The sequence below is a fragment of the Dipodomys spectabilis genome, unplaced genomic scaffold (assembly GCF_019054845.1).
Source record: "Dipodomys spectabilis isolate Male_0828 unplaced genomic scaffold, ASM1905484v1 ptg000297l, whole genome shotgun sequence".
In the NCBI taxonomy this organism is placed as follows: Eukaryota; Metazoa; Chordata; class Mammalia; order Rodentia; family Heteromyidae; genus Dipodomys; species Dipodomys spectabilis.
In genome coordinates, this window is record NW_024870974.1 from 21,565,180 (window position 1) to 21,588,478 (window position 23,299).

Sequence of the window (23,299 nt, forward strand, 5' to 3'; positions counted from 1 at the left end):
TCCAGGGCCAGTTGGGGAGGACCCTGTCCAGGGCCAGTCCGGGGCATGTCTGAGGCCTGCCCTGGATGTGTCCGGGGCGTGTTCTGGGCGTGTTCTGGGTGTGTCCAGGGCCAGTCCGGGGCGTGTCTGAGGCCTGTCCTGGACGTGTCCGGGGGAGCGTGCCCGAGGCCTGTCCGGGGCTCTGCCCGTGCCCGGCGGACGGGCGGCCCCGCGCGGAGGGCGCGCGCCGCCCCCTCGAACTCAGGGCCGGGCCGCGTCCCCACCGCCAAGCTGGCCGCCCCCCGCCGCGGGAAGGGCGACATGAGGACCAAGCACGTGAACCTGCTGATCGCCCTGGCGGCCTTCATGCTCTTCAGCTTCTCCTGCTTCTGCATCTCCAGGATGACCCAGACCAGTAAGCAGCTCCCCCACCCCACCCCGACCCCACAGCCCCCCGCGGGGCGCGGGGCGCGGGGCTAGGGGGGCCGCCTGCCCGCCGTGGGGTTGGGCCAGCCGCGGGGCTCCGGCCGCCCCGGGCCCCCAGGCCCCGGCGGTTGGGGGTAACGGGCGCCAACCGCCCTGGCCGCCTCCCCCCCACCCGGTCCCATCCTTCCTCCTCCCGCCCTGCCCTCCGGGTCAGGGTCCGTCCCCCCCCCCCCCCCCCCCCCGTGCTGTGAATTGCACCAGGACCCCCAGCTTTCCGTTGGGCGGTCGTGAGTCACCCACATAACGCTGAAGTCAATAAACACGACAGCCGAAAACCCACATGTACCGGTCAGTGCTCCAAAGTGAGGTTCACAGTGTCCGACTGGACACGACATCCAATGTGTTTTCAGCTGTGGTGTCTAAGACCTGTGTGTTGGCCCACGCCTGAAATCCTAGCTGCTCTGGAGGCTGAGATCTGAGGATCAGAGTTCAAAGCCAGCCTGGGCAGGAAAGGCTGTGAGACTCATCTCCAATAAACCACCATAAAGCCAGAAGTGGAGCTGTGGCTCAAGTGGTAGAGTGCCAACCTTTAGCAAATGAAGCTCAAGGGACAGCACCTAGGCCCTGAGTTTGAGCCCCAGGACTAGAGCCAAACAACAACACAAAAATCACACACCCACCAACCTGAGCCCAAAGAAAGTTGGTTGACATAGGTAAAGAAAAAGCCAAAGCGAAAGCTGGCACACACATTCAATGAATGTAGAGCTGTCACCAGCAAACGGAAATTTTCCTGTCATTCTGTCTTGTGCCCCCGGCTTGCAAGGTGGGACCTCTACCCCTTGAGCCACGCCTGCAGCATGCTTGTCCCCTGGTTGTTTACCAGGTGACCCTTGCACTTGTTCTTAGCTGTGCCTCCTACTCCTACCCCTTCTAAGATAATCTTCTCTTGGAAGTGCGCTGGATGTGGGCATAAGCCCCTGAGTTCAGACCAGTACTGCAAAAGGTGCTCAGGGGACTCAAGGCTTCTGATGGTGATTTGTCTCAAACCTTAGCCAAATGGTTTGAAAAAAGTTGTCCTACTCAATCCTGAGTGGCCATGCACACCATGTAACTATCTTAAACATGTAGATTTAACTGACCACAGAGCAGTGCATAGGCAGCAGCGGGGCTGACAAATGAGAGGACGTGGGGAAGAAAGCAGTCATAATATTCAATGCATATCCATTGAAACCAGGGACGCTGAGATGCGGGCTGGGGTTAGGAGGGCTGGGGAGGATGAAAGGGGTGATCAAGATGATGGAGATGTTGTGCCAGACTGGTTTATTGAATAACTACCCCTTTGTACGACTACTTACAGATAAAAATACAGTTTTAAAAAAGAATGATCTATGATTAGAAATGGTGTCTTTTAACGTGTCTGTGGGCCTGTCTCTGTAAATACTGCTTCCTCTAGAGACAACGCTTGCTCGGCACGCTTTACCTAAATTGATCCTTCAGGGACTGTCCTGCACAGTGGAAATGCAGTTGGGTTGCGTCACCCATGACATACCAACTCCAAACACACGAGCAGAGAAAATATTGCCTGGGAAACCCTGGTCACAGAGGGCTTTCCAGGCTGGGCTACACCCACTCTCAGGTTTGTCAGCATCCTGAGTTTGCACTGTGTGAACAGGCCAGGATGCTGCGGCTAGTTACAGTTCTTCCGGGGAAAGCACGCTTCAGTTTCTAAATTGGGCCTGGTGTTTGACAAGTCCAAACCCTTCATGCATTCAGCACCTGCTTGTGGAAGAGCCGGAGCTGGCTGGGCGCAGGCGGCTTGGGGATTTCATAGTTTACAAAGTAAAGTCCTTGCTTTCCTTCAGTTTGCATCCTAGAGCACTCCTGAGACAGACCTTAACAAAAGGGGAATCCTTGGAGGATTTTGAGATGAGGAGCAACATTATACAATGTTTGCCACAGAAGAGGTCAGGTGGTAATCAGTGATACTAAAAAAGAAAAAAGAAGAAGATAAAGATGGATATTAATAACAGGATGGTTGGCAGGTTACCTGTGCTGGTACGGGGTCTTGAACTCAGGACCTTCCACTCTTGCTTGGCTTTTTTACTCAAGGCCAGTCCTCTGTTTAAGCCCCACTTCTACCTCATTAATTGGAAATAAGAGTCTCATAGACTTTACTCCCTGCATGGCTTCACACCATAATCCTCAGACCTCAGCCTTCTGAATAGATGGGATTGCCAGCATGGGTCACCAGCACCCACTCAGGACTGAGAAAGGACAACTTCTTTTCAAACCATTTGCTAAGGTTTGAGATAAACTGTTGTTAGAAGCTGGAGTACCCTTTGTTCCAAACTCAGGGCCTTGAGCCCAAGTCAGGTACACTTCCGAGAAAACATTATCTGAGAAGGGGTGGAAAAATTAGAAAGGATGGAAGAGCCAATGTGCTAAGGCAAAAAAAAAAAAAAATTAAAAACCACTAATAACCCAGCTTCCTCTGTATTACTATTTATAAAATTTAGTTCTTTCTAATCTCCTGTACATGTACATATATACCATATATTCCATATATATGTATATATACATACTATATACCACATAGATTCATATATGCAATCCTCATATATAGTACTTTCTATACTATATATTGAAGATATTTTGTTATGGAAAAGTATGTGATGCAGTCACTGAGTAAGCATGTATATCTGCCCCCCCCCCCCCCCCCCCCCCGCAGGCAATCAGTTGATTAATTGTAGGAACCATGTTTTGGAGATTAAGGAGAGCCTAATACGTTTAAAAAACACCAGTGAAAATAATCGCAAAGATCTAATGAAAGCCCTGATTCAGATGAAGCATGGTATTACTCGGAGAGAAGATTCATCACGAACCGCAGGTTTGTGCTACCTTTATGTTTATGTACAGTAATTCGTTTCCTCTAAATATGCTTTATTTCTGATCATCGGGATTTAATGCCTTCTGTTTTTAAGGCATTCCCTTTCAATGAATGTAAGTCAACCAGTGTTGGCTCTTTATTATGAAACATGCAAAACTCAGGTAACAAGAGCACAGACACGATCCCATTTTTGCCTTGACAGGCGTCTTTCTGAGTATTTCTGAACTGCATTCTCTCCGTATGACCCACCGAAAAGATGCTCCCAGAGAGGTCACCTCTGACCTCTCTTCTACCAGCACACCTCCACTCCACCAATAGGCGATCCCTTACATTCCCCATCTGTAAACCTATGCAGCATTCTCATCTCTACACTGGTTGGCCATCTTCAGGTCTCACCAGGATGATGCCTCACACACCGCTGGCTTTCCTCTGTGTTCTGTAGTTCCATTCTCATGTATTCACTTTAGCCCATCCTGAATATAAGAATTCAGTGGCTCCAAATTTCAGGATAAAAATGCCTGACTTGTAATCAAATCTTCCCCCCAACTTTTAACTCCTGGCAGCCACTGACCAATTAGCTCTCTCTCCCTGTAATATGCCCTCCCCCGCTCCCCAGATTCCAAACAAACAGTCATCTAGTGATGTAGCACACAATCCTTGGAGACTGGTTCCTTTTTTACTGTTAAGTAGCATTCCATTGTGTGGAGGTACAAGTAACACAAGTTTATTGTTTCAGCCATTGAGGGTCTACTATAGCGTCCATGTGTATGATTTTAGTAGGAAGAGACAGTTTCATTTTTTAAGGATAATATTATGTAAGTAGTGGAGTTGATGTGGCACAGGAAAAAGGTACATTTGACTTTGTAGACACTGCATGCCATTTTCAGAGTGAATGTACCAGGTTGCATTATCTCTAGCCGCATAAGCAGTTCTATTCACTCTGGATTTTTACAGCTAATCTGGTGTCAGGGTACCTCAGTGGTAAGCCGTAGTTCCCTAGTGACTAACAATACTGGGCATCTTTAATGTTTCTGTGGTATCGAGAAATTTTTATTCAGACAGTTGGTTTTCTTACTGAGTTTCAAGTGTTTGGTATATTATCTTGTATATATGTCAGATGGATCTACAATTGCAAACTATTTCAAAATACTTTTGATTCATCATTTCATTTTCTTGCTGGCATTCTTCAGAGAACAAATATTTTTACAGTGTATTTTGGTTTGGGGGACACTGATTATTTTTGTTCCTTTATCAAAAACCAGATTCCTCCAGAGAGGTGAAGATCTACTTTTACTTCCTGTGATCTGATCCATTAGTCGTGGAAAGATTTTTCTGTAGCGACACTGTTCTGTATTACATGTTGTAAATTTAAACTGGGTGGTGTGACCCCTCCAAGTTGTTTTGTTTTTGTTTAAAGTAATAAATGGCACAGATAGACACATTACACTTTCAGGTGCTGCAAAGCAACATTCTGAAGACTGAAAATGTCATGCTATTGCTCAGAGCAGCAGAGGACCCAGTGGTGGCCTGTCCCTGCTGGACTTCCTTCCCCTGGAACGGGCCGTCCTTTGGGCCGCTGGCACAGGTCTTAGAGCAAGGCTTAAATTGAACATGGCTCTAATCGATGGGGCAGATATTATTGTTAATCATCTTTGAGCTATATTTTATAGGCCTAGAATCGTGACAATTCACATTTCCCATTATATGCAAGTGTGGAAATAGCACACGGAAATCCCTTCCTTTGTATGGCCAATATTTGCTAATAAAAGAGTATAGTTCCCTTGACTAGCCTATTAATCTGTATATTAATATGTTAAACTTCATTTTAAAATTTGTATCAGAGAGAAACTATCGCAGTCTTTCAGCCAAGGAGGAAGGGGACAGATTGAGTGAGAATGTCACCACTGCAGCTGACAGATTCGAAGACATGAAGTTCTTCCTCCCTCACCTCCGGAAATTCGGTAGACTGTACCCTAACGTCGTCATTGGCAAAGGGAAAAAAGGAGGTAAGAATATTTCAAATCTGGAAGTTAAGTATGTTTGGGGATATACTTGCATGTCCAGCAGTATACGCTATCTCTACCATACTCAGATAGGTGGACCACCAGCCACAGTGCCATTGGATTACCAGAAGTCAGAATGTTCTGTGAGCAACTCAAATTCAGTGTCATTCCAGATGCTCTGAAAACAAGGCAATGTAAGTCATGTGTACATAGGGAGTTTTCAAAGTGCATGACAGATCTCTTCGCCTTGGGTTTGGTAGGAATTGTCCTTACCTGGTAGTTTTCCTGCTCCCCGTCTTTCTTGAGCCCAAGGTCAGCAGAAGGTTTGTGGAAGAGCTGTTTGGCCTCAGCAGACAAACGACAGGGAAAGGCACGAGAGTTTCAGAAAGCCCCGTGACATTGGGCCAAGGCTCAGAATAAACCCCATTGGTTCCAGTGGGTGAGCCCACAGTGGGAGAACATGGCCAGGCCCACTGGTTTCCTTGGTGACTGTCTGCCTTTGTGCTGTCATGGCAGACCGAGTGGTTGTCACAGAGACAGTGGCCCGAGACTCACAAACCTTACTATCTGGCTAGGTGCCAGTGGGGCTCGCCTGTCATCCTAGCTACTCAGGAGGCTGAGATCTGAGGATTGTGGTTTAAAGCCAGACCAGACAGGAAAGTCCATGAGGCTCATCTGTACCAAATTACAAAACAGCTGGAAGTGAAGCTGTGGCTCAAGTGGTAGAGCCCTAGCCTTGAGGACAAAAGCTTGGGGACAGTGCCCAGTGCCCTAGGACTGGCACAAAACAATAACAACAAACACACAAAAAGCAAAAAGATATCACTATCTACCCTTTCACTGGAAAAATTTACTGACAGACACCATAAGCAGGTCTTGGGCATTAGTAACATTCCATATCACGTGCCTATAGGGATTAACCATGTCTACTATATTGGGATGTTGGTGCCAGATGACACGGTTTAGCATTTACTAATGTTATCTTACTGTAGTCCTCAGACTGAGACAGTATATTCTTTATTTCAAGTAATCCCAGTACAATAAGGCATAGTTCCATGTCTATATACCTGAGAAAGCTGAGCCGTAGGGAAACCAAGGAACTTTTTGATCTCGCACTTGAGGTGTCCTGAACTGCATCAGATTAGTTCTTTAGAGACTCTGGAATGTCACATTTAAATGTTGTAGAAATATGTGCTTTGATGTATGAGTATAACACTGTATGCTAGACAAAAGCTTAAGTTTTCTGGAGGAGACGCTGAAACACAGCAGAAAAAGCATGTCGAAACCGTAAGATTCTAGACAGCAAGGAGAAGAGTAGCCTTGAATTAGCTGATAGCAGCAGAGGCCCTGAACTGAGGGAGAGGAAGGCCGGTGAGAGGCGATGGTACAGAGTGATTTCCCAGCTCTCTGAGTGTGTCCTGATCAGCACACAGGATGAGTACATCGACATCTTCCCTTTGAGGCCCTTTTGGTGATGTTTCTCAACTTTTGAGCAAAGACAATTGAAAGGTGATTTTGGCTCTGGTGAAACATGTCCTCGTGGAGAATCTCTTTCCTGTCTTCTCAGGTTCTCTGTAAGCCCTCCCCTTACTATTTTTGAGTGAGTGCCCTTGTGATTTCTTGCCTGCCATCAAAGCACATCTAAATGTTTTCTTATGGATTCATTATTGCTAGAGTCAATCTATTTTTCCTTCACTTCCCTGAGGCGTGCCTCTAAAATTCCTAACTGATCATGCGCAGCTTTTGCTTCAAATTCCCCAGGAGCCCTGGAGTGGGCCCAGGGTAAACTCAGCTGCTCTAAGGACCATCTGTAGAAGGTGGGTTTCTGCAGTGCTGAGCACTGCCTTTGGTGGCGAGAAGCCCCAGCTCCCGCCAGCTCATCCTCAGGTCACGTGACTCCCTTACCTGCCAGCCCATCCTCAGGTCATGTGACTCCATGACTTCCCAGCCCTTCCCACAGCTTCTGTGGGAAGTCTTTCCTTGCCCTCGCTTGGCCAGCTGCTGCTTTGTTCTGAGAGCTCATTAGCCCATAGGGACAGAATTGCAACCAAAACATGGGGCTCCCCCTGATAGTGCTAAATGAGCGGGTCACATGTGGGGGAAACGATCCATGCGCTTAGTGGGAATCTTGTTGTGGGGACAGGCAACCCACACCAAGAAAACGAAGGGGAGTGTTTGAAGGAAATGGTATCAAACTAACACGAGAGTACAAAGAATCAGGGGTAGGCAAAATAGAGAAAAGGCAGGAGGCAGATGGCGGGAAAGTGGAAGTTGGTCATCACGTGGAGGAGAAGAAATATGTAAAGCTGCCACAGCAGGAAGGTCTAGAAAAGAAATATATATACAGATTTGCACGTACAGTTGGGCTGGGGTTGTCAGTAGCAAAATAAGAAGAAGCCAAATGGAGAATGGTGAAGGGGCGGGCCATTAGCTTATTTACCCCAAGTTTAGTGACCCTGCTGGTGTCAGGAATTCTCTAAGTGTTGATGTATCATGGGGAGCAAGCCAGAGAGGCAGAACTGCACTCACTGAGTAGGCAGGGTAATGACAAGAGGGATGAGTGCCAGGAGAGACAGGGGAACATGTTCCTCAGCAGACAGAGGTAGTGTGAATCTGGCATCAAAATGGCTGCTTAGCCAAACCCAGAATAACGTGTGGAATTAGCCTGGAGGAACAGGAATGTTCTACCCAACAAGAAAGGGCATGTTCAAAGGCCCAGAGGTGATGTGCAGACAGTTTGGGAGGAGGAGAAAGTTCATGCAAAAGAGATGTCACAACTAGGTCATAAGGGCCTCAAACACACTTGGAAATATAGGTGTTTTTTTTTTTAAGATCCAAACTCAAGGGGAGCCAGGTCAGGAATTATATTCATAGAGGATCTCTCAGTTTCCAAGTTGATTTCTAATTTATGCTGTTCATAAAAAATAATGTTTGGTAAATTATAGTCTTTAATGTGAAAGTTGAGAGCAGGTGAGGTGGTGCATGCCTGTAATCTCAGCAACACAGGAGCCATAGGTAGAAAGATCTCGGTCCAAGACCAATCATGCACAAACATGTGGGTCTCTATTTGAAAAATAACTAAAGCAAAAATTGGGATTCTATCAAGTGATAGAATCAAGTGCTTAGCAAACACGAGGCCCTTAGTTCAAACCCCATACTGCCACAAAGAGAGAAAGGAAGGAAGGAAGGAAGGAAAGAAAGAACGAAAGGAAGGAAGGAAGGAAGAAAGAAAGAAAGGAAGGAAGGAAGAAAGGAAGGAAGGAAGGAAGAAAGGAAGGAAGGAAGGAAGGAAGGAAGAAAGAAAGAAAGAAAGGAAGGAAGGAAGGAAGGAAGGAAGAAAGAAAGAAGGAAAGAAAGAAAGAACAAAAGAAAGAAAGGAAGGAAGGAATGAAGGAAGGAAGGAAGGAAGGACAAAACCCTGAATGGGGGTTCCAGCATCTCTTTATGAAAAGCAGGAAAGAATTGGCCACTGTAAAATGGCATGTACTGAGTTAGACAGATGAAAGCTATAATAAATAGGAAGTGTGTGATTGTTGTGTCAAAATCTCCCCATCAGAAAACATGGCGCCCGCTTAATACCTTTAATATGATTTGCAGTCCGCTGCAAATGGGAGTTTCCTTGCACAGAATTGGGAGAGGTGCCAGAAGTAGGGTCCGTGATTTGCATTGTTTCTGTAATGCTGAGACCAACCCCCACGGGGGCTCGGTTCTGCTCCGTGACTGCGGCCATGCCCCCCGCCCCTGTCTCCTGTGCGCAGTGTCCTTCGCCCTGGGCATCCCCACAGTCAGCCGAGGAAACCACAGCTACCTGACCTACACGCTCACCTCCCTGGTCTCCAGGATGACGACCGTTGAGGCAGAGGACGCTGTGGTCATTGTCTCCGTCGCAGACGTATGTATGGGGGCCTGGTCCTCCTCCCCCGATGCCCCCCCCTTCCTCCCTCCACAGAGTCACCAGGCCAGTAGCAACTTTTAAAGAATAATAATTTTAAAAAAAATACATGCTTTGATGAGAAGAGAAAAAAACATTCAAATCTCTAAAGAAAACACAATGTGGGAAATACAAGTTGGCCAAATTTGAATTGCATTTACCTATGTAGGATCCCTGGACACTGTAAAATATAGAAATTATGTTATAAACAGAACTCTAAAATGGACCACTACTGTGATGAAAACAAAAGCTGCTTCCTCAATCAAAGATGGGCGTCCAAGTCCAGAGGTGCACGCAGGACTAACCGCCAACCATTGAAGGCCTCTGCCCCATGCCCCAGGGCCTCACCGAGAGTATCACTGCCCTGAGAGGAGCAGATCCAACTTCAAAGAGGAATCTGCCCAGGGATTAATAGCTTCACATCTAGGTCTAATGGCTTCAAAAATCTTTTAAGCCCTAATCCATGTATCTGTTGAAATTTTGAGTACCATAAATTTTCTGAAGGGGAATTTGGCAACATGTATCCCATTTACAACATATGGGACTTTTGTCTCGAAAATTCAAATTCCTTTGGAAATAACCCATCAAGGGTTTAAACCCAATAAAAATATAGCCGAAGAGTAGGACCCCTGAGAACACGGGTTCTGGACCCAGATTTCCAAGGCATAGACGCGAGCCCCTTCGCTTGCTGGCTGGTAACCACAGACAATGCACCCAACTGCTCTGTGGTTCACTTCCCTCACCTGTACAACAGTGATGATAATGTTACTCTTCCACAGGGGTGTTTGGGAATGAGATGGGCTAATAAATCTAGAGTACTTCTACTTAGTCCCATGCACCGCACAGAGTAAATACTTGTTTTAAGAATTGTCAGTGGACTGTTGCTTACGAAACTCTCCTACACATTAGAACATGCATCCTGGTTTCATGCATTCAGTGCTGCCTTTCAACGTGGTTAGGTTTGATCAGAGGACTGTTGACCTACAAATTATTCCCAGAATTTTTTTTTTTTGCTAGAAATGCTAACGGGCTGTAGTGCTATATTTTGTGTATATTGCCATCCATTTTATTTTATAAATATCATCCTGAGAGGGTTAACTACAGAAAGCACGTTACAGAAGATTCTGTCATCCAGTCTCGCACACTGTTCTATGTTCAAGGATCAGATTTAGAAAGCATCTTCACAGGCTGAAAACCTGGGGAATGGCTCTGAATTATACCGTGTGGGAAAACATCCAATCATTCTGAATTAGCTTACTGTCATATCATGTCCACCAACTGAAGATGTTTTCTAAAAGAATAGTTCTTTGAAGCAATTCATTCTCAGGTAACACTTTTTGGAGCAGAACACTTTCAGACAGTAAGATTTTTGTATAGTAATTTCTAAATGTAATGAATGCAAAGCAGTATTTCCTACTATAGTAAGGCGACATGTTCGTATTCAGTGTCTGTATTTTAACTGCTCTCATAAAAAGTGAGAAAACACTAGAAATGGCTAGGACATAACATTCTATACCCAAATGGCAGGTTGCAAAAATGTTGTATCAATAAAACTAGGAGATTTACTCAGTTTCAGTATTTTTTTCCTTTTTAGAATAATGAAGATTATTTAAATTCTGTTGTGAAAATGATTAAAAAAAAGTAAGTATCACCCGGTAAATTAAAAACTAGCCATTCTTTCATTTCTCTCCTGCTTTACTCTCTGTCTAATTATGCTATAATTTATGAATGCTCTTGTAATGAATACAGAAGTGGAGAATGAACCTATATATCTTTCTAACCTGTGGTGCGTGCCAGAAAAGACAGGTATCACCACACCAGGCTAGAATCTTTCTTTTCATCAGTTATGGGAAGAAGAAATTACTTGTCACTTAACATTTGTATTTCTAGGACCCTGTTGGATGATTGCATGGCTATCAATGATGATAGTTTCATTTGCCTCCACTGTTTTCAATTGCTGTACAATTCTTATGGTTTATATTTCCAGAACATTTCTTACTCTGAAGGGTACATAACTACTTGGACTTTAAAAAAAAAATTTCAGTCCTTTTCATTGGCATGTATTAATTCATACAAAGTAAGAGGTTTCATCATGACATTTCTACAACGCATACTAACATCCTTTGATCACAGCCACCCCTCAGTTGCTCTTTCTTATCCCTGTCTGTCCTCCTCCTTCCCTTCCCCTTCCTCTCCCTGTTGTCTGTCTGTGACCTTACCATGTTTTATTGCCCCTCCCCCCAGCTTCCACCAGTGAGAGGAAACATGGTATTTGTCTCTGTGGGACTGGCTTATTTTAAAAGAGATTATTTCTCATTCCAACCATTTTACAGAAAATGGCAAAATTTTAAGTGGCTGAAAACCCCTGTGTGTGTGTGTGTGTGTGTGTGTGTTTGTGTGTGTGAGATTTTCTTTATCCAGTCATCTTCGAGGGCACCTACACTGATGCTGCAATTTGGCTATTGTGAATGGTGCCACAAGAAACACAGGTATACAGGGGTCTCCATCCTTAGCTGACCCTGCATCTTTTGAGTGTATCAGTAGTTGTAAAGTTAATTAGAATAATGCAATAAGAAAAGGGGTTGGAGGAAGAGAAAGAAAAGAGAAAACTAAGAAATGAAATGGAGGTAGGGAAGGAAAGATAGGAAGTAATATTAGCGATCAATGAGAGAAATACCATAATTGTTTTACACCTTTGAACATTTATCAGAATATCACTTTTTCTGTGAACTATAAATGTGTGGAAAAATACCATAAAGCTCATTTATTATGCTGCACAATGTACACAAATTGTGTCATTCATATAAATCTTGTCCTGATTTCCCTGTACAGTAAAAAATAACATTTCCTTGAGGATTCAATATATTAATATCATAATGCCTACATTTAAATACCATTTAAAAGTCACGTAATTTATCTCTAAAGAAAGATCATGTGTAATTTTCTACCTGGCTTTCCATGGTTGGCCTTGATGGTACGATATTTCTATTAAAGGCCTTGGGATGTGGCTATGTTAGATTTCTTGCCTCACATGTGCAAGGCCCTGGGTTCAGTTTCTGGCCCTGCAAAATGCAATTACAACTTTTGCGAGAAGTATTTAATGTATTTTGGTGGTGTCCTTAATTGATATACTGCTATCAATTTTTTAAAAATAAAGATGCTCAAAGTACATGCTCCCACCATGGGCCAACCCCAGTCTCTGAGTTCAGAAGCCATATTCCTATCTTCTTTACTAATTTTAAACTAGTTTAAATTTGTGATATTCCCGTCTTTATAAAATTCAGCACTTTAATATCATGTATTAACACATGAAATAATTCAAAGCAAAATATCATACAGACATGCATAAAGTTATGTAAGTTCTTGTCATTTTGATGAATTGAATATTGAATCATCAGCCTCCATTTGTGTGTGTGTTTAGATTCAGTTGGTACGTGCAGATGGGGAGCATAGAAGTCATTACAATACCCACTTTCTTCTATCCAAACCTGATCCTCAGCAACGAGACGGTGACTGGGCACGCACAAATGAAAAGGTAGGGTAAGCTAGGGAGCCTTAAAGAAGGCTGCTGAGTGCCCTGCCTCCTCCCTGAAGCGGGGAGAGCACTGCAGATACTTCCTCAGGCACCCAGGGGCTCAGGGTTTGCAGTGGTGGTCAGCTGGTAGAGCACCAGCCAGTGAGGGGAAAAGAGAGAGAGGGAGGGAGAGAGAGCAAGGATTGAGAAAGGGGGAGGGAGAGAGGAAAGGAGAGGGGATTAAAGGGGGGAAGAGAGAGAGACAGACAGACAGAGAGAGAGACAGACAGAGACAGAGAGAGAGAGAGAGAGCTGAGCCAGGTGAATTGGCTGCAAAACCTGCCACTGTGTGTCATCCAGGCCGGGGAAGTGGGTGGTGGTGTGAGATCAGACACAGCAGGGGTACATAGTCCACAGAAATGGGCAAAGCCGGCTGGGCAGGTGGCTCAGTGGTAGAGCTCTTGCCTTGCATGCATGAGGCCCTGGGTTCCATTCCTCAGCACCACATAAGCAAAAAGAAAAAAGCCGGAAGTGGCGCTGTGGCTCAAGTGGTAGAGCGCTCGCCTTGAGCTGAAGAGCTGAGGGACAGCGCCCAGGCCCAGAGTTCAGGCCCCACGACTGGACCCAAAAAACAGAAGAAAAAGAAGAAAAAAAAAAGAAATGGGCAAAGCCACACCTGGCATCTCCAACTCCCCCACTTGCCGGCACATCTGCGAGTTGTCTTTGCTTACATTTGTAGACAGATGATTCCACCCACGAAGCAGGTAGGGGAGCAGGGATTATAAATCACTGCATCAGGATTCTAGCCTCTGCTCCTCTCCATCCTGGATGTCCCAGGCAGGTCGGTTAGCCTTTGATCCTTCATTTCCTTATCTTCCCACTATACATGATGAAATGCTATAAAAGAGCCTCAAAAATGTAAACACCCTGTAAAGGTAAACGTAAGCCACAGGGAGTATGTATAAGGGTATGTATTGTGGTGAAGTAAACTGATATTGGGGGTTTAGTGCCCACAGATGGCTCACCTGGAAGCCAAGCTCATTAGGAGGCTGAGAGCTAGAGGATCATGGTTCAGAGCCATCCTTGGCAGAAAAGTCCACGAGACTCCATCTCCAAAACAGCCCATAAAAGTGGTTCTGGAGGTGAGGCTTAAGTGGTAGAGCTCCCATTTACCAATCAAGCTGAGTGATTGAGAGGCCCTGAGCTCAACCCAGCCCCCTACTACTACCTTCCTATTGTGGTAGATGGGATAGGAAATGAATTTGGTTGCTCAAAACTTAATAAAGAGAGAAAGACATGTTGCTGAGGATCAGGCTTAAAAAGATTTTTTCCATGGGATCTTATTAACTTGGTTCTGTTTTAAAATTTTATATATGGTATGTCAGAATCTAGAAATATTTCAAAAATTAAATATGAATATGCTCCAGTTTTCTGGCTCAGAAAGCTAGGGGACACTCAGCCCTTCCCCTCCTGCCAGGTCCCTTTCCCCTCTACGCCCCTGCCTGGGCAGTGGCCTTTCCCCAGCCCAAGCCCTGCCCTGCTCCCCTCACAGCCTTTCTCCCCATGGTAACCCCATGTCTGCTTTTCACCCGAGATGAGACTCATACTTGCTGGGGTCCCTTGTGTTTTAGTCTCCGCGCACGCATTGGCCCCATCAGCCTCTTTTTCCTCCGGTCTGAAACCACGGTGTCTGCTCTTCCGCGCCTCGGACCTGCGCAGTAGTGAGGAGTGTTTCTACACAGGCAGTCCCTGGCGCTTTCTCCCCCACCCACCCCACTGCGCTGTGAGTTGGCCCCTAGTGTTCACATCTGCATGTTGAACTTTCTCAGTTGCTCTCATTTTCTTAAGTTTGCATCTTTTCATGTGAGATTCTGCCATTCCGAAGAGCAAGAGCTGCACTGCAGATTTAGTTCTTGGTGTTTTCAGGACAAGACCTAGAATCCAGCTTTATGCTTTCACATGAACAAGACCTAATACCAGAAAGAACATGGACTTGATCACTTAGTCCAAAATTTAACAACATGAAAGGTAAAATGTAGATTGTATTTTACCATAGTTTAGTAAAAGGAGACAATACCTACAGAATAAAGATAGTAAGCTTTTCGTTATGTGAGCTTAATAGAAACACACTCAACTTTATCAATGGATTGATCTGTGCCAGTTCGGCTGCGCGAACTCAGGAGGTAGATGTTGTCCCTTAACTTTTTTGGCTCAAGGCTGGCACTCTGCCACTTGAGCCACTCTACTACTGGCTTGTTGGATAGCAATTGGAAATAAGGGTCTTAGGAACTTTCCTGCCTGGGTAGGCTTCAAACTGCAATCCTCAAATCCCAGCCTCCTAAGTAGCCAGGATGACAGGGATGAGCCACCAGCACCCAGCACCAACTTTGTCAGTTAACTATAAAAAGTTGACTTTTAGAGGGTGGCTTACCAACTAAATAATAATGAAAATAATGACCAATTTTGTTGTTTATCTTTAGGTTGTACACGAAACAAGTCTTGGATTTTTGTATTTTGATGCTGTATGCCCAGCCCAAAGCCATGTATTACCTGCAGGTGAAAACTTGCCATATATGTTATTTTTTGTGAAATTCAGTATTCCTTTCTCTCTCTCCTGTAACTCCTTCCTTCCTCCTTGTGGTCGGTCTTCTGCCTTACTTTGTACCTCAAAAATAGAAAATGCTTATTGTATGAGGGTACCAAATAGAAGCTTGAAGTTGACTCTACCATAATCTTCCATGGGGTTTACCGTAATGGGAAAAATTGCAGTAACGTTATGCATAACGTTATGCACACCGGAAAGAAAATCTAAAGTGTGGTGAAGTAGAAATTCCACTGTATACGTTTTTCTGCCCGTTATTTTACTAGACTAAATAAGTCTGTTGGTGACAGGGACTCACTGTAGAGCCCAGACTGACCTCGGGAGCCTCCTGTCTCAGCCTTGTAGGTGCTGGGACTACAGGCCTACACTGTCATACCTGTCACCATTGTACGTGCCTGGCATTTACCCCACCTCGTCTCACACATTGTGAGCAACATGGTCCCATGAGGCCTTAGTATATTTGTAAAGATAAATCTGCCGTGTGTAATTTTTACCGCTCAGCTGCCGCAGATTTTCCGGCAGTAGTGTTGTGGTTTACAACCGCAAAAGTATCTGATTTATTTGACAACATAGACCATGTGCCCCTCTGAAAAGAGATTTTGGAATGTTACTGGTGAAAGTTACAGAAAGGCAAAGCCTTTGTCCTTACTGGGCTAAAAATCCTTTTCTGTTCCGCATTGGATGCAAAGTCATGGAAACATAAGATCCCGCCAGTGTCCACAGTTCTGTTTTGACTGAGAACTTTCATTTTCCTCCAACTTATTTAGGAGTCCTTTTCTTCCGTTGATCACACAAGATACACATTACATCACAACAAAAGGCCCTTGTTTCCTGCTCTGCTTCTCCCTGCAGTGGCCTTGTCCTCACACCACAGTGGCAGCCGGCCCTGGGCGGGTGGACTGTCATCTACCAGCCAAAAACCACTCAGCCAGCCACAGTAGCTGCTACTTGCATGTGGCAGGAAGCAAAGTTCATTTCTGCCATGCGCTAGATGTTGCGTCTCTGCCCCAGATTCCTCTGTTGAAATCCTAAATTCCTAATCTCAGAATTAGAGCCTTGGGAAGTGATAAGGGCTGGAGATCAGAACCCTAATAATTGGGATTAGTGTACTCATCAAAGAAGCTGAGAAGTCTGTCCGGCCCCTTTCCCCACCTGAGGACATGCAGAAGTCAATGCCCATGAGAGACTGGATACCAGATTCCAGATCTATGGGATGTGTGCAGTGCGTGGATCTTGGACTTCCGTGACTCCAGGGCTATGAGAAATGAATGGCCATTGTGTATAAACTAATCTGTAGTGTTTTGTTGTGATAGCCCAGATGCACTAAAACCAGGGTATCTGTGAAGATGAAAATGCAGTCAAACAATGCAAGGACATAGATTGAATATTGCAGGTTAGCATTTAGGAAACAGATACTGTGATCTGGCTAGTCTCAGAGCCAGAAAAAGAAATTTGTCTGACTCAAATGTCCTCAGGGAATTACACTAACAATAATTTCCTCACTAGAACCTTTTTTCAGTGTATCCTATTTTAAGTATTGTCTACCTACACGCTAATAATTGACTCAGCAGAAGTATTGAAGGACTAATTCCTTTTTTGTTGTTGGTTTGAATATTTTTCAGCTAGAAGATGACATCATAGCTAAAAGGATGTTCTTTAAAGAAATGGCAAATTATGTGCATAATATTGCTCCAAATAATTGGTTTTTCATTGAGTTTACAGTGATTGGATTTATAGGTAAGCAATAAATCTATCTTGTTGGGATCAAGCTTTTTAACAACTAATGCCAGTTGATAATAACAGTTGCTTATTAGTTAGCCAAAAGAAACAAAAAGAAAGGAGGAAGGAAGGGAGGGAAGGATGGAGGGAAGGAAAGGGAAGGAAGAAAGGGAAATGACAGAGCTGGGTACCAGGGGCTTATATCTGTAATCCTACTCAGGATTGATTACAGACTGAGATCTGAGGATCACAGTTCAAGGCCAGCCTGCAGGAAAGCCTGTGAAACTCTTATCTCCAATAAACTACTCAAAAAATCCAGAAGTGATGCTGTGGTTCAAGTGGCAGAGTGCTACCCTTGAGCAAAAGAAGCTCAGAGACAGCTCTCAGGCCCAGAGTTCAAGCCCCAGGACTGGCAAAAACAAAACAAAAAAATTGAACTCACAGCAAGTGAGGAAATGAACGAAAACTTACATTTCCATGACTAAATCCCCTGGCTTGATGCTGGCTGACGGAGCAGGGATAGCGAGAATCCAGCTTCTGACCTAGGAGCACCAGTTCTGATCTAGGAGCAGGGTGGTATGCCGGCGGGGACAGCTCTACGTCATAAGCATTCTGCATCGCTTATGGAACATGAACTTTTGACTGAGTAGTCTCCCTCTTACTTCATTTTAAAAACAGCATATTAAAAACAGCAATCAGACCTATTGAATCATGTTTTTTTTAATGTAGGGCATCATTAGTCATTATTAGGAATAGAATGAGGTAATAAGAATGGATGGGTGCAGTCAGATGCAGATGGCTAGGTAAGGTGGCCAGTGATGGGTGACACTGATGGACATGCTTTGTACTCGTAAATTGTGTGTTGAATGAAACCCCTTTGTATACCTAGCTACTTACAGATAAAAATGAGTGAATTATTTAAAAGGATCATTAATTAAACTCAAATTCCGACAAAGGAATGCTCACATATTGAAATAGAACACTTTTAATTTTTTAAGTAGTTGTGCCAAGGAGATGACATATAACAAAGCAGTTTATAAATACACGTTGAGCAATATCACCCCTTTCAACATTCTCACCCTTCCCTCCCCTACCCATCCCTCCCTACACTCTAGAGCATTTTTAATAAGAATTAAGTGCCGGAAGTGATGAGGTCGTAGGTAGTTAGATAAGACCACTACAGTTTGCAGGTAATGCAACACTGTGGCTTTGCCTCACTGATGGACAGCATGTGAAGTCAGAAGTGGCTTCTTGGATGTTAAGCTCAGCTTGCTTATACCCTTTCTCTTTCATAACTGGCTAAGCAGATAATAAGGCTTCGGTTTATCATCTTGGACCATCAATGATTCTGTAAAATGTGTTTCTGAAGGATGGCATATAGTTTTAAGTCATTTCTGGAGATCTTTGTGCTGATGGAAGGGACCGCTATTTATAGGCCTGGGTGCTGTCCCTCAGCTCTTCAGCTCAAAGCTAGCTAGCGCTCTACCACTTGAACCACAGCGCCACTTCCGGCTTTTTTCATTATGCTTATGTGGTGCTGAGGAATGGAACCCAGGGCCTCAGGCATGCAAGGCAAGCGCTCTACCACTGAGCCATCTTCCCAGCCCCTCATTTACTTTTCTTCACAGGAAAACTGTTTCGATCCGAGGACCTGCCTGGCTTTGTGCGTTTTTTCTTAATGTTCTACCAAGATAAGCCCATAGATTTGCTCCTGGAGGACATGTTTTATGTAAAAGTGTGTGAAACAAAGGAACCTTATGTGAGTATTACTTAATACATGTGAAATATTTAGAGAACATTCTATCTTTCTACTGTAGTTACCTATATTTTCTTACCAAACTGAATCTGATGATACCATCAACATTTTTAACTAGGATGTCCCTATGTTACATGAGGTGATAAGAGGACAAAAATGTAGAGAAACTTATAAACACAAGAATAAAAAACAGGGAGTAACAAAAAATAGAATTCTAAACCCTCCCTACTTACATTAAACATAAATGGCCAATACACTCAATTGAGAGATGCTAAGAACAGATTTACTAAAAGTAGTTCTTGCTATTCTTGGTTCAAATATGAAGTATGGATTAAAACAAATAGATGGGAAAAGTAAAGACCATGAAAACAATAATCGAGGAACTTTATATGAGTTCATATATTAAAATCAAAGTGTCCTTTAGATCTACAAAACAAAATGGGATCATGATACTTACATAGGCTTTAGTGGTTAACCAGGTAACACTGCAAACAATTATAGTGCATAAATTCTTCACCATGAAAATGAAATTGACCTCAAATATCCCAAACTGTCCACACCCATTCAGGTTGAAATAGGTGAACTAAATAACTCTGCATTGTACAAAGTCTAGAAAAGAACCCTCCAATAACAATATCATTTCAGATATATTTTTGTTTTAGTTTGGTTTTATGCTGCTGGTGACTGAACCCAGAGCCTAGAGACTGTGCTACCACTGGACTACATGTCAGCTACACATGTTTGCTTTTAATAAGATTGGTGTTAGTCATTTAAAAGATATTTACATTTTTATTGTTCTTCCCCATTAAATATCTCATAGCTTCTGTACTTTAATCTTACATGTTTATTGTTGATAATCATATTATTGTTGAAGAAGAAATTTCAGTCATAATGAATACAGAAAGAGAAGGATAGAGACAATGACACCTGGCTGAAATGGATAGGCAGGAGAAAAAACTACACATTTTTTGTAAGCTATCAGAACAGAAGAAAGAAAAATTTAGCTAGTAGAAAAGTAGTTTGTTTTTCCAAGACAAGAATCATAAGAAATACAGGCTTTGACCAAAGCCTTCTCTTACCCTGACTGTTTCTCTGCTGGGAAGAAAGAGCTAACAATTACATTTTTGTTTAATTGAAAAAACATAATAATGTAGTAGCCCAGCAAAAACTGATATAGTAAAAAGTCTGCCATCAGCAAATGCAACAGAAAGGAGCCTTCTGAGATTTTACAGAAGATTCTTGTTTGTCCTCTTTCCCAGGAAGACTGCAAGCAACGGCAGCATAAAGTTCGTATTCGGTACAAGCCGTCTCTCTTCCAGCATGTGGGGATACAGTCTTCATTCCCTGGGAGAAGACAACTTCTCAAAGTAAGACTTGGAAATAGAACTTCAGTGGCCAGTCATGTCTCAATAACGTATAAGCTCTTGGTTAGAAAAGGAGTGAGGACGTGACACTTTAACACATTCCAACCACTCAACTGTAACAGAAACGCATGGCAGAGGGTTTGCAAAGTTTGTGTCGACTCTCATGGTCAAAAAAAAATATCTGCCTTATAGAAATTTCTTTGCTTTACCATTTTCACCTGTGCAATTTAAATAATAAGACTCAATAAGAGTTTTGTGAATCATAATACTCAACTTATACCTCCTACCATATAAAGTAGAATCAACAATATCTTAGTAATAAGTGTGAATATATTGACATTATTTTTTAATTTTCTAACAGGATAACTTTTATTAGGAATTTCATTCCAGCTTAGAATTTCATTCTTCCAGCTTCTTTAAAAATCGTTATTCTCATTCTTTGGGGAAAAAAATGTCATGGCAAGAACAAGACTTCTTCACATTTTAAAGAGTGGACAAGAGACTGAATTATATTTTTAAAGACTAAATCTTAGTGGTAAGTATTAAAATCAATGAATCTGCACAATGATCTTCACTACTCAGTGCTTTAAATCATTGTGTTTTATATATGTTCAACTTTTATTGGTATGTTTTCCTTAATATTTATTTCTAAGAAAAGCATTTCTTTAATATTTGTTTCTTTTAAAATGCAAGTTGTTCCCTAACCAATTACATATTACACTTATTATAAAACCACATAGATGTATATTTTCTGTACTGTAATTTTATTAGGAAAAAACTCATCTCTAGCCATCTAGCACATAGATTATTTTATAATTTTGTTATTATCTTATCACTTTATAACAATAAAACAAATACTGTCTTTTTAGTGATGCACCGTCTTAGTTTTGAACTTTCTTGAAATTTGCCCCAATCTTCAATTTCAACAGATTGTTACCTGAAATCATGTTCTATATTGCAATAAACAACCTTTCTCCTTGGGTGATGACTGAAAACTTTTTTTTCAAATCAATACATTGGTACTTTTGGAGATGTCCAATCCCATATTAGAGGTGGAGGGGAGGGCTGGATCGTGGCTGGTGGACAGTCAGTGCGCTCTCTCTTCTGCATGGCGTATCTCTGCCCCACATGCCGTCAGTCCCTCAGACGCTACACCGTGCATAAGCCAGAGGCTGGCGTGTTGGAGGCCGGTTTGTACAGACCTCTCCCGGTGAGCTTCACATTTCAGAAAAGCCCAGCCTGTGTCTGTGTGTTTGTCAGGACCGTAGTCAGTGGGGCCATGCCTGTGTGGAGGGGGTAGAAGTGTGGAGGACACTTCCATCCTTCCCACGGATGCCTTTGCTGCACCCACATGTGCAACACGTCTGCCTTTCCCTAAAGACCATTCTCTTTTGTGTAGATACATGTGATGAGTTCACCTTAGAATTTGGGGCTGAATGTAACGAAAAATGTTTTTTTCTAAAGACCATCATGATTCCTTTCATCCATTGAGAGTTGTTCCCTTTGGTCCACAACAAATGTGACATTATCATCATGTGGAATAAAAGGCCCATGTTCTTTCAGACCGAGAGCAAATTTCTTTCAGTCTATTCAACTTTATACTGTGTCTGATGCTCACGTTATTATTAAAGGTTTATTATTTTGTATTTTTTACAGTAAGTTAACTTAGTTACCTTACCTTTCACATATTTGCATTAAAAAAATTAAATTGTTATTAGAAAGGTGATGAACAGAGGAGTTACATTTACAAAAGTCAGGTAAAGAAAGAGTACATTTCTTTTTTGGACAGTGTCATCCCTTGCACTGTTTTTTCCTCCCATGCCCACCTGCATTTTCAATTATAAAAGTAAAATACAATGTGTTTTAAAATATCCATTCATCTATAATAGTTCATTGATGACAATGTTAATCTGAATATACAGATTCTCCATGAGAGGTGCAGGTGAAATTCAACTTCTGTAACTGTAATCCAACTTCCATAATGCTAACATCACAAGGAGTGATGTTATTGTCATTTGATAACAGCATATTAGATATCTGGTAATCCACGCTAAGTATAAAATTGTCTTTTCTGTTTAAAATGGGTGGGTGGTAGAGTAAAGGACACAGTAATGCAAAAATACCAAGAAATTAAGAAATAATTGCATCTTTATGAGCTAATATATTACAGATTTTACAAATTTATTTCCAAAAATTTGAAGATAATAAACATAAGAGGAAACCCCATGGTCTTTAAATCCTCTCATAACCTTGATTTGTAGTGAAATCTTTTGGATATTATAATAGAGGAAAAACATAATTATCCAGAAGAAGAAAAATGGCAATGAGCCAGCATTAAATGACTTATTAGGTCAAGAAAAGAAAATGGCACCTCTATTAGTGTTTTTTTAATCCATTATTTAATTTAAAGATAGTAAAGTTAGTTCTTAACAGGAGCTGTATTTTCTTATCTAGCTAACAAGGCTAACAATCTCAGTAAGTAGCTCCAAGCCTAGAAGTATGTTGTGTACAGGTTCTGTGTGAATTCACAGATACTTCTATCCATTCCTCAAAGACATCTAAAGAAATAGAAATGAGAGCCAGCCTGGGTCTAGCAGAGCATCATGACTTCTTGTCTTTTAATAAATGCATTTGAAACTCTTAACTTACCTATGTGCCATTTGAGCTGATTATTACCATCTAGATGTGTAACATAATATTCATTAACATAATATTCATTCTTTTCTCTAATAGTTTCAGAGTTTAATCCATTAATTATTTGGGATTGTCTCTTAATTGATTTAAAATTTTTTTCATCTTCTTACAGTTAATTTCCAAGTAAGTTATGTATTAAGAGCACTTCATCTGTGATAAAATTTGAGAGCACTTATATTTGTGCTCATAGGATTTCAAAAGGATGTAAAGTGTGTACACTTCTTTAGAAGTAGGTGGTACTCATTGGTGTTTTTTTTAAACAGATGTTGGGTTTGTGCATTAAAATATTAGACTCTTTACTGAGTAGTTTCCTTGAGTCATTAATTTGTAAGTTAAAATTAGATCCTAATTTTGTTTAAACCTTTTAAGTCCTTATATTTTTTAAATTTAAAGACAAAGAGGAAAGGGTAGGATCCTACCGTAA

At 42.5% G+C, this 23,299-nt stretch overlaps 1 protein-coding gene across 1 annotated transcript; it reads left to right on the forward strand.

Moving 5' to 3' along the window:
- The first annotated feature begins 300 nt into the window (after nt 1-300).
- On the forward strand, nt 301-20,268 carry Mgat4d (MGAT4 family member D). Its single transcript, XM_042701760.1, has 11 exons — nt 301-394; nt 3,134-3,292; nt 5,158-5,298; nt 9,054-9,187; nt 10,821-10,867; nt 12,648-12,743; nt 14,460-14,468; nt 15,221-15,296; nt 16,965-17,079; nt 18,690-18,820; nt 20,077-20,268. The coding sequence occupies exons 1-11, from the start codon at nt 301-303 to the stop codon at nt 20,266-20,268; spliced, it is 1,194 nt and encodes a 397-aa protein (XP_042557694.1).
- The last annotated feature ends 3,031 nt before the right edge of the window (nt 20,269-23,299 follow it).